Source organism: Cucurbita moschata, unplaced genomic scaffold, assembly GCF_002738365.1.
Source record: "Cucurbita moschata cultivar Rifu unplaced genomic scaffold, Cmos_1.0 Cmo_Scf00021, whole genome shotgun sequence".
Classification (NCBI taxonomy): domain Eukaryota; kingdom Viridiplantae; phylum Streptophyta; class Magnoliopsida; order Cucurbitales; family Cucurbitaceae; genus Cucurbita; species Cucurbita moschata.
In genome coordinates this window covers 1,821,279-1,835,483 of record NW_019268537.1, presented here as the reverse complement: position 1 = coordinate 1,835,483, position 14,205 = coordinate 1,821,279, and the positions used below count along the sequence as shown (strand labels likewise).

General features: G+C 36.5%; 3 protein-coding genes across 6 annotated transcripts in view; 1 reads left to right on the top strand and 2 right to left on the bottom strand.

Moving 5' to 3' along the window:
• Positions 1–6,179, top strand: part of LOC111458303 (probable aspartyl aminopeptidase) — a 7,272-nt gene extending 1,093 nt beyond the window's left edge. The window contains exons 3-11 of one of the 2 annotated variants that reach the window (XM_023100860.1): positions 331–466; positions 797–1,069; positions 1,609–1,756; positions 2,369–2,608; positions 3,930–4,062; positions 4,247–4,428; positions 4,574–4,686; positions 5,349–5,479; positions 5,932–6,179. In XM_023100860.1, coding sequence (XP_022956628.1) covers positions 331–466; positions 797–1,069; positions 1,609–1,756; positions 2,369–2,608; positions 3,930–4,062; positions 4,247–4,428; positions 4,574–4,686; positions 5,349–5,457 — 1,334 coding nt within the window. In that variant the 3' untranslated portion in view covers positions 5,458–5,479; positions 5,932–6,179. Of the gene's footprint in view, positions 1–330; positions 467–796; positions 1,070–1,608; positions 1,757–2,368; positions 2,609–3,929; positions 4,063–4,246; positions 4,429–4,573; positions 4,687–5,348; positions 5,482–5,931 lie in introns of those variants that run through there. The other variant, XM_023100859.1, reaches the window with a different exon arrangement.
• Positions 5,976–8,251, bottom strand: LOC111458305. Of its 2 annotated transcripts, XM_023100865.1 has the most exons (4): positions 7,636–8,251; positions 6,424–6,510; positions 6,359–6,379; positions 5,976–6,292 (listed from the first exon to the last, which is right to left on the bottom strand). In XM_023100865.1, the coding sequence occupies exons 1-4, from the start codon at positions 7,774–7,776 to the stop codon at positions 6,287–6,289; spliced, it is 255 nt and encodes an 84-aa protein (XP_022956633.1). In that variant the 5' UTR covers positions 7,777–8,251; the 3' UTR covers positions 5,976–6,286. The 2 variants fall into 2 exon arrangements, with proteins under 2 accessions (XP_022956633.1, XP_022956632.1); XM_023100864.1 differs by having other exon boundaries at positions 5,976–6,379; positions 7,636–8,249.
• Positions 8,252–9,335: 1,084 nt separating this feature from the next.
• Positions 9,336–14,205, bottom strand: LOC111458304 (R3H domain-containing protein 2-like). Of its 2 annotated transcripts, none has more exons than XM_023100863.1 (6): positions 13,649–14,205; positions 12,343–13,057; positions 11,535–11,898; positions 10,810–11,201; positions 9,905–10,174; positions 9,336–9,807 (listed from the first exon to the last, which is right to left on the bottom strand). In XM_023100863.1, the coding sequence occupies exons 1-4, from the start codon at positions 13,938–13,940 to the stop codon at positions 11,151–11,153; spliced, it is 1,422 nt and encodes a 473-aa protein (XP_022956631.1). In that variant the 5' UTR covers positions 13,941–14,205; the 3' UTR covers positions 9,336–9,807; positions 9,905–10,174; positions 10,810–11,150. The 2 variants fall into 2 exon arrangements, with proteins under 2 accessions (XP_022956631.1, XP_022956629.1); XM_023100861.1 differs by having other exon boundaries at positions 9,905–10,145.

Below are 14,205 nucleotides of genomic sequence, written 5' to 3'. Positions count from 1 at the left end.
TTTTTTTTTTTTTTTTTTTTTTTTTTTTTTTTTTTTTTTTTTTTTTTTTTTTTTTTGTGATTCGATTCGGTAGGAGTCCCCTGCGTATTGACTGGCTAATAAACCCTAATTCGCTGCGGCTGCTTCTTATTCCGAGGAGCGATTTGAATTTTTATAGTTAAATTGTTTTGGACTGACGCGTTCGTTTATTGTTATTCACTTCTCATCTTAGAGGTCGATTTTTGGAATTCTTGATGGCGGACTCTTATATACTTCTGATTCGACATTCTGGTGATAGAATTTGTGATACTGATACCTCCTCATTATTCTTTATCGTTTTTTTCCTCGCAGCTGAAGCAAAACGGCAATTAGTTGCTGCTGGTTTTCATTTGCTAAACGAGGATGAAGACTGGAACTTAAAGCCTGGAGGACGCTATTTCTTTACACGAAATATGTCTTGTTTGGTTGCCTTTTCCATTGGAGAAAAGTAAGTTATTACTTCTAACTTTTAGATCTGCAAACGATTCTGGTTATTTGTAATTTAAGTTACGTGGCTTAGGAAACTACAGAAGAAATGTCTAGTCGGCTGCTTGATTTGCAAGATTTTGATATTGTCTACTCGTATCGATTTGCAGTTGTAGTCATCCGTGTAACCATGCAAGAATTATTTCCCGAGTTTTATTGCATTTTGACGATTTTCTTTCACCTTAGCTACATGTTTGAAATTTTTTTCCTTTTCCTTTCTCTCCCTAGGATGTCTGACTGTTTTACTTTGAATTAGCTTAGTTTGATCGATGAAAATTTTTCCGTTTTACAGGTATGTTCCTGGTAATGGATTTCATGTTATTGCTGCTCACACAGATAGCCCATGCCTAAAATTAAAGCCCAAGTCTTCATCAAACAAGTGTAATTGTCTAATGGTCAATGTGCAGACATATGGGGGTGGTTTGTGGCATACTTGGTTTGATAGAGATTTGAGTGTTGCTGGAAGAGTTATAGTAAGAGGCAGTGATGGTTCATATTTGCACAAACTTGTCAAAGTAAGAAGGCCTCTTTTGCGAATTCCAACCTTGGCAATTCATCTTGACCGGTTTGTGCCCCATTATTATCTTTTCGTTCATGGTTGACCTGCTTCTCGAGTTACTTATTTTTGGGGAAATTTAAAGAAAGGAACAAGTTTATAGATATTAAGAAATTACAAAAAGGATTGCTAACTCATGTGGGACTTATTCAAAAGGTCCAAAGGACTAAGCCTGCACCACTTGGAGCCAAAATATAATCTTATCCTATGGTAAACGAGGGCGATGGTGTGGTTCATTGGTGCTCTTTTCTAATAAGGGTCGTTATTTTGTGGGTTGCCTGCTTTTGATTAACTAAAGTTGTTGATTACATCCTATTGGTCGCTGTAAGGGCAGGGTTTCATATATTACAAGAAGAAGAAAAAAAGCCTATATAATCCTCAGATTTTTTTGGATTTTTAGATTTCCAACATATTGTATAGGTTTGGTGATGACTCTTTTAAGCATATTGTTAATATTCTTTTATTATATTATACATGATATTTTTAACATATTCAAAATGTTTTACTATTCCCTTTTCTTCTTGTCATGGTGATCTTGGTTTCTTCAGCACAGTGAACCAGGATGGGTTTAAGCCAAACTTAGAAACTCATCTTATTCCGTTGATGGCAATGAAGATGGAAGACAATTCAATGGAGTCGAAAAATGAAGGCAATGATCCGTTATTGAAGGATGCCCTACATCCACTTCTGAAACAGGTATTGTTTTCTAGAACTTTAACAACTATTAAGTATTTTTTAATTTGTAGAGAGAAAAGGGGGAGGGTATTGTCTAGGACATCTTTTCTCGAGAATCTAAGATCATGTGGCAAAGCAGTTACTTGGGACACTTACTTCCACCCCCTCCTCTCCACCGCACACTCAATGAGCTGCAGTTGCTTATGAGGAACTGACTTAGGATGGGCACGGAACTTGTAATACCCAAACTATCCATAGACCATGATAAACAATCCAAAGAAAGAAGGAAAGTCATTCATGCTGCACTCAGTGATCTTAATCAAATTCGTGTCCTATGGACATAAGCACTAAAATTTTCTATGGTATTAAATAAAATAATGATTTTTTTTAAGTCTCTTAAACCAACATGCATGGGATGGTTTTTATAGTTTTATGTTGGTAGTTTAAATAATTTTTTCTTATTTTCAAATTCCAATTTTTTTTGAAAGATTTGCACAAACATACATTATTATTGAACTAAAATTTTGAGAGTAGTAATTTATTGTTTGGTTGGGAATTTGAACGCCTTATGTTACTGAAGTTGTAGTTAAACTATAAATTATCTAGGAGTCAGTGCTTTAACTTGATTGACAGGTCATATCAGAAGAGCTCTGTTGTGCAGCTGATGATATAGTGAGCTTTGAGTTGAACGTGTGTGATACCCAACCTAGCTGTCTTGGAGGCGGAAATGAGGAGTTTATTCTCTCAGGAAGATTAGATAACCTCGCATCAAGCTATTGTGCATTCAGAGCTCTTATTGATTCTTGTGGGTCTCATGGTGACTTAATAAGTGAACAGGCAGTTCGAATGGTTGCTTTGTTTGATAATGAAGAGGTAAGACTTTTCTTGTGTACTTCGTGAATTATATGTATACTGAAAGTTACGCATCCCATGGATTGGTAAAAAAATCCTAGTATATTTGGTCCCCCGGTGAAATTTCTTTTCAATTTGATCACGCCCATTGATGATAAGATAGTACTGCCCACCAAGTAAAGACTGAAGTTTTTTTAGGCTCCTCTGATCACCAGATATGAATTTTATTTCTGTTTCCTTCAGCCATCAGAAAAGAAATTGAGTAGGAGAAAAAGATGAATGATAGAGGCTAAGCACATGACCACTTAAGAGATCAGAAGTTTCCCTATCATTTTAATTCCATGAGCATTTAGTCTTTAGATGTAACAACCCAATCTCACCGCTAGCAGATACTGTCCGCTTTGACCTGTTATGCATCGCCGTCAGCCTTATGGTTTTAAAATGTGTCTTCTAGGGAGAGGTTTCCACACCCTTATAAGGAATGATTCGTTTCCCTCTCTAACTAATGTGAGATCTCACAATCTACCCCCTTGGGACCCAGCGTCTTCACTGGCACACCATCCGGTGTCTGGCTCTAATACCATTTGTAACAACCTAAGCCCACCGCAAATAGATATTGTTCGCTTTAGCCCGTTACGTATCGCCATCAACCTCACGGTTTTAAAATGCGACTGCTAGGGAGAGGTTTCCATGCCCTTATAAGGAGTGTTTGTTCTCCTCTCCAACCAACGTAGGATCTCAAATTAGGTTTTGCCAATTATACAGGAGACAGTGATGATTATTGGTTGAACCATATGGCAAGAATATAAAATATAGACCCTTCTCCATATCTCCTCTCAGCATCTTCTATTTCGTAGGTTGATAAAATGAGGGAAAGCTATAGGCTTCTAATATAAAACTTCCAACTTCCATGTTTTTTACTTCTTACCACCCCACACCATAACCTTATTCCATACCTCAAAGCTATGTTCATTTTTTTCCATGTAGCCTATATTCACGCCAAGGATGATGTTGGTTTGATTTCTGTGGATTTGAGCCTCTTTTTTAGTTAGTTTTGAGCTTCCATCACGTCCTCTTTTGAGGGTTGTTTTTTGTATGGTCGAGTTTTTCTTTCATAAATGAAACTTCTGTTTCTTACTAATATATGTATATTCACTCCAAGGATGTCTGCTGAAACAAGATCCTTCAGTTATTTAAATGATATTTGGAAGGCCATTGATGAATTTTCTCTTTTATTCGTATTAATATTCTCTTGCGTTTGTCTTTGATTTAACTCGTCCTAGTATACAATCATTTCATGACCGCTATTTCATATTTATAGTCGTTAACTTTTCCTGTTTAGGTGGGTTCAGGTTCAATTCAGGGAGCTGGTGCACCCACCATGTTTCAGGCCATGAGGCGCGTAGCCAGCGACATCGCTCAAGGACATGTTGGTGAAGGTGTTTTTGAGCGTGCTTTTAGGCAATCATTTCTTGGTACGTTTCAATTCGAGTATAAGAAGGATCAATTACTAATTTTACTTACTGGACCTTCGTGAATAGCCACGGTTAAATTAAAGATTGCTACTTTGGCTCGCGCTTGGATTGATTTCTTACCACCTTGGTGTTTTGTCGTTTAATTTGAATCATTTTATTTGGTTATGTATTATATTCTTAATAGTGTCTGCGGACATGGCCCACGGAGTTCATCCAAATTTCATGGATAAGCATGAAGAACACCATAGACCAGAAATGCAAAAGGGACTTGTCATAAAGCACAATGCCAACCAGCGCTATGCTACAAGCGGAGTCACAGCTTTTCTTTTCAGAGAATTAGGCCGAATTCATAACCTACCAACGCAGGTATGTGCCTACCTTGAAACAATATTTTTTTAGCTTCTTACTCTTCCCCATTGTTTAATTATTATAGGGCATTGGTTATGAGTGGTAACCGTTTATTGATTTTGTAAATTGGAATATTCACGGTTGCTGCCTGTTGTGATGGTAGGATTTTGTTGTGAGAAATGATATGGGTTGTGGGTCTACCATCGGTCCAATACTTGCTTCTGGAGTTGGCATCCGTACAGTGGATTGTGGTATCCCTCAACTTTCCATGCACAGGTATTCCCCCTCTTGACTGTGTATGTTATATTATAGCGCTCCATTCATTAAGGTCTGAATAGAATTTTGAATTATTATTGAATTATGAAATAAATAAATCCAATTTTCAATGTGGCAAGTGGGTACACATTTAGTCTGGAAAAAAAAAAAGAAAAAAAGAAAACGGCCATCATAAAATTGGCCTTCAAAATGGAACTTACTCTCCAACCTTTTATTTTTTTTAAAAATAATTATATATTTTTACTGACGTTTCTATTTGGAGAAAAAAAAAAGATTATTTTCGCAATCATCAAGTTTTAAAATCTAAAAAGATTAGTTTGTAGAAACCTTTCTTTTGTGAATGTTTGACTAAGATAACCAGTGATTTTAAGATGGAATATAAAATACTTTCAATTCCATGCTATACCTTTGTGAATTTTTATAAAAATATTGTAATTGACAAAATTAAAAATTTAAGAACTTATTAGTCACAATTAAAAGTTGCCTATTAGACTTGAAGCTTTTAATTCTTTTCTCTAAGATGGAATAATTTTAAGACCATTGAATGTTGGCATATGACAATTTTGGATTTAAGTTTGTTTAATAATATTTTGCAAATAGTTTTGGTATTATAATGTGAAAATGTGTTCATGATCATTCTTTGTGCATATATGTTATGGCAGCATAAGAGAAATTTGCGGGAAAGAAGATATAGACACAGCTTACAAATATTTCAAGGCATTCTATCAATCGTTTTCAAGCATAGACCGAAAACTGAAGGTGGACACCTGAATCAAAGATAAAACCAAATAAGGTTATTGTCAATTTATTCAAGGCTACGGGAAAATATTATTTTCCCCACGTATGTGTGTTCTAATCTCATATGTCCAAGAATATGTGATTTCCCTCCTGAATTAGGTGTCTTATTCTTTTATTTTGCTTATCCCAAGATTTCAACCTTCTCCAAATCATTTAATGTATATTTCAATCTATTTTTCTCTCAAATTTTCAGGAATTTAGAGACGCAATAGTTAGAGAATGTGTTTACATTAGAATATTTTTAAGATAAGAGTTTGAATTCCATGAAGGAATTTGAAATTTTGAAACTTGGTTTTTATTTTCAGGATTTTAAATACAACAATAAGTTTAAGAGATTTGAAATTAAGAAAGAAAAAGCATAAAATTTATCACAGAATACCTCGTTTACCCACAATTTAATTTTGCAATCTAATCTTTTAAATCCTAAGAAAATGAAAATGTGTACAGGTAAAAACAAAGAGAGAAGGAATTCGTATCTTACGATGTGGATGTCAACAAAAGTTGGTGCCTGTGAGAGGAAGCCATTAGCAGCAAAGTCAAGCAAATGACTTCCCTTACCACCTTCGTCGATTCATTATTAAACACTGGACCTTACAATTACATGCCAAACGACTGTGTTATAACCGTGCTTTATACAATACTATATTACTCGAGATGAGAGCAACATGAAAATAATAAACGAGTTGGTTACCTAATATCATATGCTTTTGTATTCTTTTACGGAGGAGATAGAGAGAAAATAACATCTCAACATCATAGGAGGCAAAAGGAAAGGAGAGCTCTTATCTGCTGCGATTCTCAATCATTCCTATAATCCATAACGGAAATAAAGGGAGATGGCAAAATAAGTTATGCAGAAGAAAGGGTTTATTACCTGAGAACGGGGCTGATGAACAAAAGGAGAGGAATTCACAAATATGCGTGATTGGAGTGTTGCACCAACGCTTGCACTATAAGGCCAAATGACTCTCTAAACCACCATACCTTATAATATATGCCGCGCCAATCGCGTAAACCATGGGCGACCTACATAGTGTGGAAACTCAGTACTATTAGTTCGCAACAAGGCACGCGGGACTCACAAGTTATGCAGCAAGGGCTTAAAAATCTATTTACCATGCCTTTTTCATCGAATTAACCAACCAAACAACACTAGCTAATTAATAAACCAACAAAGCACAGAAAACAAATTAAGAATACAACAAGCTATAATAGATTATGCAAGGAGTCTCCAACTTACTAATGAAAAGAGTTGAATCATCGAATGTATCAGCATAACATATTAAAACGTCCAGCAACTGGAAAAACTACTAAGAACACCGCCTCTGTGAGCTCATCGTAGACATTAATGCATATAGAAAAGGAAAGGAAACCAATGATATTTAGTCGCCAATTTTCTTCAATTTGTATCCTACCAAATATGTTATTAGAAAATTCGTCTTCAGAGAATCAAACGGAAAAAACTACTTAGATCACCGTCACTGGGAACTTAATGTATACATGTATGCATATAGGAAAGGAAAGAAAGCCTATGATACAGCCAACAATTTATTCTATCTACTTTGTACAGAAAATGTTATTAGACAATTATTTCCAGAAATCATATGGAAAAGCTACTTAGAACACCATCTCTGAGAACTCAATTAGACATAAATGCATGTAGAAAATATACACTCAGCTATTTATTTTATCTACCTAGAGGAAAAACTATTTTGAACACCGCCTCTGAGAACTCAACTTAAACATAAATGCATATAGAAAATAAAAGGAAAGGAAAGAAAACCTACGACTCAATCAGCAATTTTATTCTATCTGCCTTGTTCAAAAGAACGATTAGAGGATTCTTCTAAGAAATCAAGTTTAAAAACTACCTATACTACAACCTCTGTGCACTCAATGTAGCCATCAGTGAATGTATAAAAGAAAATGCAACTTACGACATCATAAGCGATTTTATTCTATCTGCCTTAGAAAACGCTATTAGAGAATTCTTTCAAGAAATCAGCACCAACAGAAACAAATACCGCACAAATAACATGATGTTAAGTGGAATGATTCGGACAAGTATAACAGACAGCTACGACTTGAAATTAATAATAAACTACATCCTCTAGGATTCGGAAAGTCCTCGCGAAGGAGGAACCGACCAACCTGAGTGATAGAATCCTCGGACAGTTCAGCAGGAACCGAACGATCTGAGCGAGCAGCACCGCCAACGGAATGCTCCAAGGCATTAGAATTTTGATTGGCAGAAGCGGAGGCCAGTGTCCATCGTTTCAAGGCCTCATCCATCTCAGCGACCTCCCTGACTCGGGACCTTCGCGATCCTCCGCTGCAGAGCGCTCCATGATAAAACAAAGGACCGAAACTCTAAACTCCTGGCAGCAATAGAGGCATTAGAAAAAGAAAAAAAAAAAAAGAAGCAGATAATCGAAATGCAAAATCTCAAGGAATTAGGTTTTTGGCATCGGAAAGCTGTAGCACAAGAAAGAAATTCGAGGAACGAAATTTGGCGCGATTGATACGACGGTGGATTTCCCGATCGATTTCGATCGCAGCAAGAGAAGAATTGGAGAGAAAATGCATCAAAACGAAGATCGCAGACAAACAAAGGAATTCTGGTTGCATAGAATCACTAGGGATAATAGTTCCCCTGTCGAAGTCCCTAACTAAACTTTGGCGGGAAACTGACGAAGAAGAGAGAAAACGAATGAATGTAACACGATGGGTTGCCGTGGATTGTCGCGATTCGGATTTCAGTATTTATAGTGCAGATAATAAGTATATTTAAATATTAGGGTTCGAATCCTCTCCCCCAAAAACTAATAAAATTAATGCATATTTAATTTTCTATTTTTCCACTATATTTTGATCTCTTGATTTATTAGTTCTTTTATTAGGTTGCTTTATTTGTTTCAATATGTATATTTAGTCTCTTATTTTATATTTTAAAATTTTAAAATAATTTCAATTAAAAGGTTAATTTCTCTAATCAATGAAATTTTATAATAAGCAAATGGTTAAAACCACACATAATAAATAGCCTAACAAATTAGATGTTAGATTTTTTAATACTGAAAAATTCAAATTAAAAGATAAAATAGTTACTTTTCAAGTTATGCTGAATATATGCTCCATTTAGCATATATTTGAATCTATTATCTTTTGAAACAATATTTCTAAATCAATTTTTTTTCACATTATATAAATAGAATGGATAAAAATTATACATTTTTTTTTAATTCTTTTATCTTTTTAAATATAGTGTCCAATATTTTTTTCTCCTAAAATATAAAACAATTGTGATAATTTAATTGATAAGAAGGAAGGATAAGGTCCTCATTATTAAAAAAAAAAAAAATATATATATATATATATATATATATATATATATATATAATTAGAAAATAACTAAGATAATTTCAATTTTGAAGCCTCAATTTTCACAATTATATTACTATATTTTCAATGAAAAGAAAATGCAGTCTAATTTAAAAGATAAAACAAGTATATTTTCATCATAAACCCTTTACTTAATAATAATTATTATAAAAATTAAATGTAAGGAAAAATAAGGAGAATTCCTTAACTATGAATCATCAGCGTATATTGTCTCCTGCTTAGACTGATAAATCCCATAAAAATTACCGATAGTTTTCAAGGAGTTCTAGTTTCATAAAGAATTCCTAAAAGGGAGAATATTTATTATCGACTTGTCTGTTGTCACATCGTTTTGACACTAAGATGACTAACTAATACCCTATTTGAAGCTTAAAAACTGCCACATTTGGAGCTTTTTTTGGTTGTTCAACGAGTGGGGAGTGGGCCAAACCAAGGGAAAAGCACTTGAATAAACAAAATTTCAATGATCTTTTCAAAAAATCAGATTGAAAATCGAAGAGAACTTCCAAACAGTCTCAACTTCTTCTCCACAACAATGTTCAGAACCTATAATTAACATTCATCATATACAATCAGTCTAAAATTATATTAAACAAAATATAGAAAGGTGTTGAAGTAATGATACCGAGATTCTTCAGGATAAGAGAAGCTGAAGATATGGTGTATGCCGTAAGCTGGTTGAGGCATATCCCTCAACTTACATTCGAAGTACGAACTTGATGCGGATTCGCAAAGAGAACCCTCCATTTTTCATCAAAGCTCGACACAGACCGAGGCTGCGTTTCTAAAGATTACATACCTGCCCATCAAGGGTGAAATTGCCACTCGATCCCATGTGTAGCCGATTCCCAGATTTGCTCGAACTGCTAAAGATGATCAGGAAATGAAACACGCTTTCCGTCCCACGCATCCATCTTTGTCCTTGCAACAAGAAGGCATCGCAAGTGTTGTTAATTTTAAGGATCTTCCCTGGTGGTAGCATCATTAAAATGAAATCAAAACTAATCTGAGCACTTACAGGATTTGGTAGAGTTCAGAGCAAAAACGAGAAATCGATGTTGACGAAATTCTGAGATTTCCAAATGGTACTCGAGCTGCAGCAACAGATCTCATTGATCCGAACATTTTTCCCATGTTTGATCTTCTCTGGGTTGTGTGACTGATCTTTCTTCCATGACATTCCATTTCACCAAATTTTAGGCATTCTTACAAGCACAGCTCTAGTTTTGCAATGACGAAAAACCATATCCTCCCGTATGCTGAAAATGTCGACAAAATAACTGAAGAACTGGAACAAAACCTCATGGTAGATGAGAAGCCAAACAAAAGAATACTCCAAGAAGATATTAAACCAGTCATGAACACTCAAAAAGATATTAAACCAATCATCCATGACACAAAAGAAATCTCAGGAAAAATGCAAATGATTCCTGGTCTAGAGATATGATGATGATAGGCCAGGATGGCTATGCCATAGAAGATAATCATTAAAAATTAGAGACCAACAGAATTTTCCATGTCATATAGCTGTCGGAATATCCATTTAGGACTATCAAAAACACGAACAGATGGTCATCTAAAAGTCACGTACGACAGTGCAAAGCGCAGGATTGTGGAGACCAAACATGAAATGAAGAAATCCCCTAGTTCAGAATCAACAGCCTCCAACATCCTTTCAACAATAATCTCACCTTCCATTGACTGTAACCTTAGAAAGTTAGAACTACAGAACCAGAGAAAATGATAATTCTTTGTTAATGCTTACAACTATATGCACAGACAAAAAGCCAACAAATATTACAGAATGACACTTTTTTACCCCCGTTCTCATTTTATCACGTTTCTTTTAAGTTCAACTTAGAGAGAGTGAGCAGGTAGGGTAGGCAGGGTGGCAGTTAATATAACGTTAAAAGAATCCCATACCTTCGTCCAAGATCTTGCAGGAACATTCCCAGCAAATTGTTGATTCTTATATTTAACTTTTCATCATTATCAGTGGCAAGAGCAACCTGAACAGCTCAGCCTACTAACGCAAGTTCCAAAGCAATGAGTTTCTTCATCAACTATAAGAGATGCAAGAAGCTCCCAGGAAACTGATGGTGGGAAGAAGCATATCAAGTCCCAGAAAATGTAAATCCTTCTTCTATGCCCACATCAGTTCTTTATGCCTGCCCCCTGCCATTTCAAGTAAATAAATGTGCACTGAAAAGCCCACGATATATTTTAACTACCAGATGGCAGGGAGCAGGCATGGCCCATGCCCCTCACCGGGGCCGTGCTAAACCAAAACCTGCATCTGGTTGCTGTTGGTATTGCTGCAAAATCATAAGATCAGGATCAAAATGGTGTGCGAGTGAAAAAGAACACACTCTGCTACATTGTCTTTAACTACGCACAAAAGGAAACTTTGCTCGCTAATTTTCTCTTTTTTTTTCTTTGACTAACTGCCCTTTTTTGACTTATAACTGTAATCACTTGCAGGAAGATTCGAAGAGTTATACGTCCAGTGGGGTGATCACTTACAAGCGGTAGGATAGCTACTGATAAAATATCACCAGCACAAATATCCAAGAAAGAGAATAGCTTTGGAATAAAAAGTTTGTTGCACCAAAAATTCAAATTCAATAAAACAGTTGAAAAGTCTAAACCTGTGTAAAAGGTTGATAAGTTTGTTCATGAGGATGGATAAAATGCATTCCAGACTGCTGACCGGGATACTGAGAGGAATGCAGATATACACCAGAAGATGAATGCGCATCGACATTTGGATTAAAAGGTCTAACCATTGCTTCTCGATGACCATACCCCAAACCTGCAGGAGATGATTGGGCATTCCATGGCCCAGGTACGTGGGAAGGGAGTGGTCTAGGCTGACATTCTGAAACAGCCTGTCTATGAGCAGAGCCAAGTTGTGGAAATTCAGTGTTGTAGTTCACTGCAGGAGCATACATGGGCTGCACAGTGTATGGGCCGCCACTGAAGCCAAACCCAGGGTCGAATCTCTGCATATACCTGAAGAAGGATTTTACAACCAGAAATTTGGCTAAATTACTATCCCAACAATAAAAGTCAGGATGCACCTCTGATGTTAAAATTTCTAAATAGAAAAGTCACGCTTGTCAATTAACAGCTTGTTACTTCATCGTCTAGCAGTTGATTCATGACTTGAAAATACCTTACTTTGTGTATCATAAAAAGTTATGTTCTGTAATAAATGTTTGCACATGATTAATCCTCAAAAAAAATTTAGAGAACCCTAACTGTCACCAATTAATAATAAAATGTATTTAATTCAAATTGTTTATCTCAACAGGAACACGGTAAAGAGGTCAAGAGAGAATAAATGGGAAGCTTTGGATCTATTCAAAAACCGGTTCATCCATCTCCTACCAAAAGAAGCAGACAATTGAAAAAAAATTGAGATCAGGCCAAGAGAAAAATGATTGCATTCCGTACCTATCATAGCTCCTGTCATAATCAGGATCCTTGATATCGATCTCACGATCTCTAAAAATGGCTACCCTACTATTTGGTTTGTGCACCTGCCTTATAGGAAGCTCCTTGTCAGTCCTACTTCTACTTATTCTACTGCTACTCGTAGAACAGTCAATCAAGCCCCTACTAAAATTTGTATCAGGAACTCCTGAAATCATCTTCTCCTCAACCTTTGCAGCACCCAAGGAACCACGATAACTATCCTGTAGTCTAGGATCGGCATCTACTTTCACACCTGCATGACTACCTGAATTACTGCTGCAATTGAATATACGAGCACGAGCTTTATTATACTCCTCCTTCCTTTCTTCCACACTTTTGGAGCCACTTGTTTTCGATGAATTGGCACTGGCATCTTTAGCTACTTGAGACCGTTTCTGTGGCCTCTGTTTGATAGCAACCTTCATGGTACTATTTTCCTCTGTTGGAAGATTTACGGGAATATCTGCAAGGCGGATAGCTGGAAGACGGCATTCAGAAGTCTTACTAACAATAATTTTGGAACCAGATCCATCAGGTAAACTATTGTCCAATAGAACCATGGACTGCAGTGAATAATGTTGGGCCACCCGATGGGCAGCTAGCCGTAAATATGAAGTAGGCAACTGCTGGAACTCTAGCTGTTGTCGAGCAGGATCCCGGATAAATTTCTCAACATCTTGCTCCATGCGCAAAACTAAAGCAATGATAAATATTCAATATCATCCGTTAAGGGGTATAAATCGTAAACACCATGTTTTCAACAATATAAACAGTGCCCATAAATTATGAGTGACAAAACTGACTCCACTTTGATTTGATAAAGATGGAGTATAATTATAAATGGAATTGGAAAGCGCAGACCAACCAGAGGAATGAAATTCATCTAAATCTAAGAGCCTTTCCCAAACCCATTTTCCTTTAAATAGCCCCCTTGTCTTTCTGCTCATAGTCACCCCAGATGAAAGCTTATAGTGCATTAAGCCACAAAATCTATCTCTTTTATCCAAGCACCCAAGATATTCCAGCTCAATGAAGCAGCTACCTGGCCATAGATTTTCTGACATTAAATTACTTAATTCTATATGTGGCTTGAAACCATTTTAGATTCCTATTTTAACTTGTCATAGTTGATCTTTGACACTAAAACACATTCTATTTTTTCTTTCTAAGCATAGGTTCCACAATATTGCTTTTTCCACAAAATTCGAGATGGCCGTAGTCTGCAACTTTTCACCGAAAGCAATCACACCATCCATAATACATGAAAGCTAAATAAACGACTTACTTGATAGACGCTCCCGAGGGTTATTCAAAGCCTCGAGAAGGAACTGATCAACCTGATTGACAACATCCTCGGGAACCCTATCGATGGTAGAAGAAGCCGAGGAGGGAAGAGATGGAAATGAAGCGGATGAGAAATGAGAAGCTGGAGCAGCATCGTCAAAAGAGTTATCCAATGATTTGGAATTCTTCGTAGGAGACGAAGAGGGGAGCATCAATCGGCTCATGGCCTCGTCCAAATTCGCGACCTCCCATGACTCCGGTGCTCCGAGATCCTCAACCGCAGAGCCCTCCATGGGGAGACGAAAGAGGAGAACACTAAAGTCCTGCCACAAAGTGAGTCATGAAATATCAGAGAATAAAGGCCCCCAAACAGGAGATCGAGGTAGCAGGCGAATTTCGGGATCGGAATTGCATTTAGAGATTAGGGTTTCGACTTTCGACCACCGTGACGGAGGCGGAAGAAGAAAAATCAGAAGTGTAGAGAGAATTTGGCAACGGGTACGATTCGATTTGATGATGAAAAGGTTGAATGGTTTCAGACCATGTCAAAGGTTGCGT

Coding starts and splice junctions, on each gene's coding strand:
- LOC111458304 (XM_023100863.1), bottom strand. CDS start 13,940: ATGGAGGGCTCTGCGGTTGAGGATCTCGGAGCACCGGAGTCATGGGAG. Junction 11,899..12,342: donor TATGACAGGAGCTATGATAG/GTACGGAATGCA, acceptor ATCCTTCTTCAG/GTATATGCAGAGATTCGACC. Junction 11,202..11,534: donor CTTATCAACCTTTTACACAG/GTTTAGACTTTT, acceptor ATGATTTTGCAG/CAATACCAACAGCAACCAGA.
- LOC111458305 (XM_023100864.1), bottom strand. CDS start 7,776: ATGGATGAGGCCTTGAAACGATGGACACTGGCCTCCGCTTCTGCCAAT. Junction 6,511..7,635: donor CCGAGGATTCTATCACTCAG/GTTGGTCGGTTC, acceptor CACACTATGTAG/GTCGCCCATGGTTTACGCGA. Junction 6,380..6,423: donor GCCTTATAGTGCAAGCGTTG/GTGCAACACTCC, acceptor TCCTCTCCTTTT/GTTCATCAGCCCCGTTCTCA.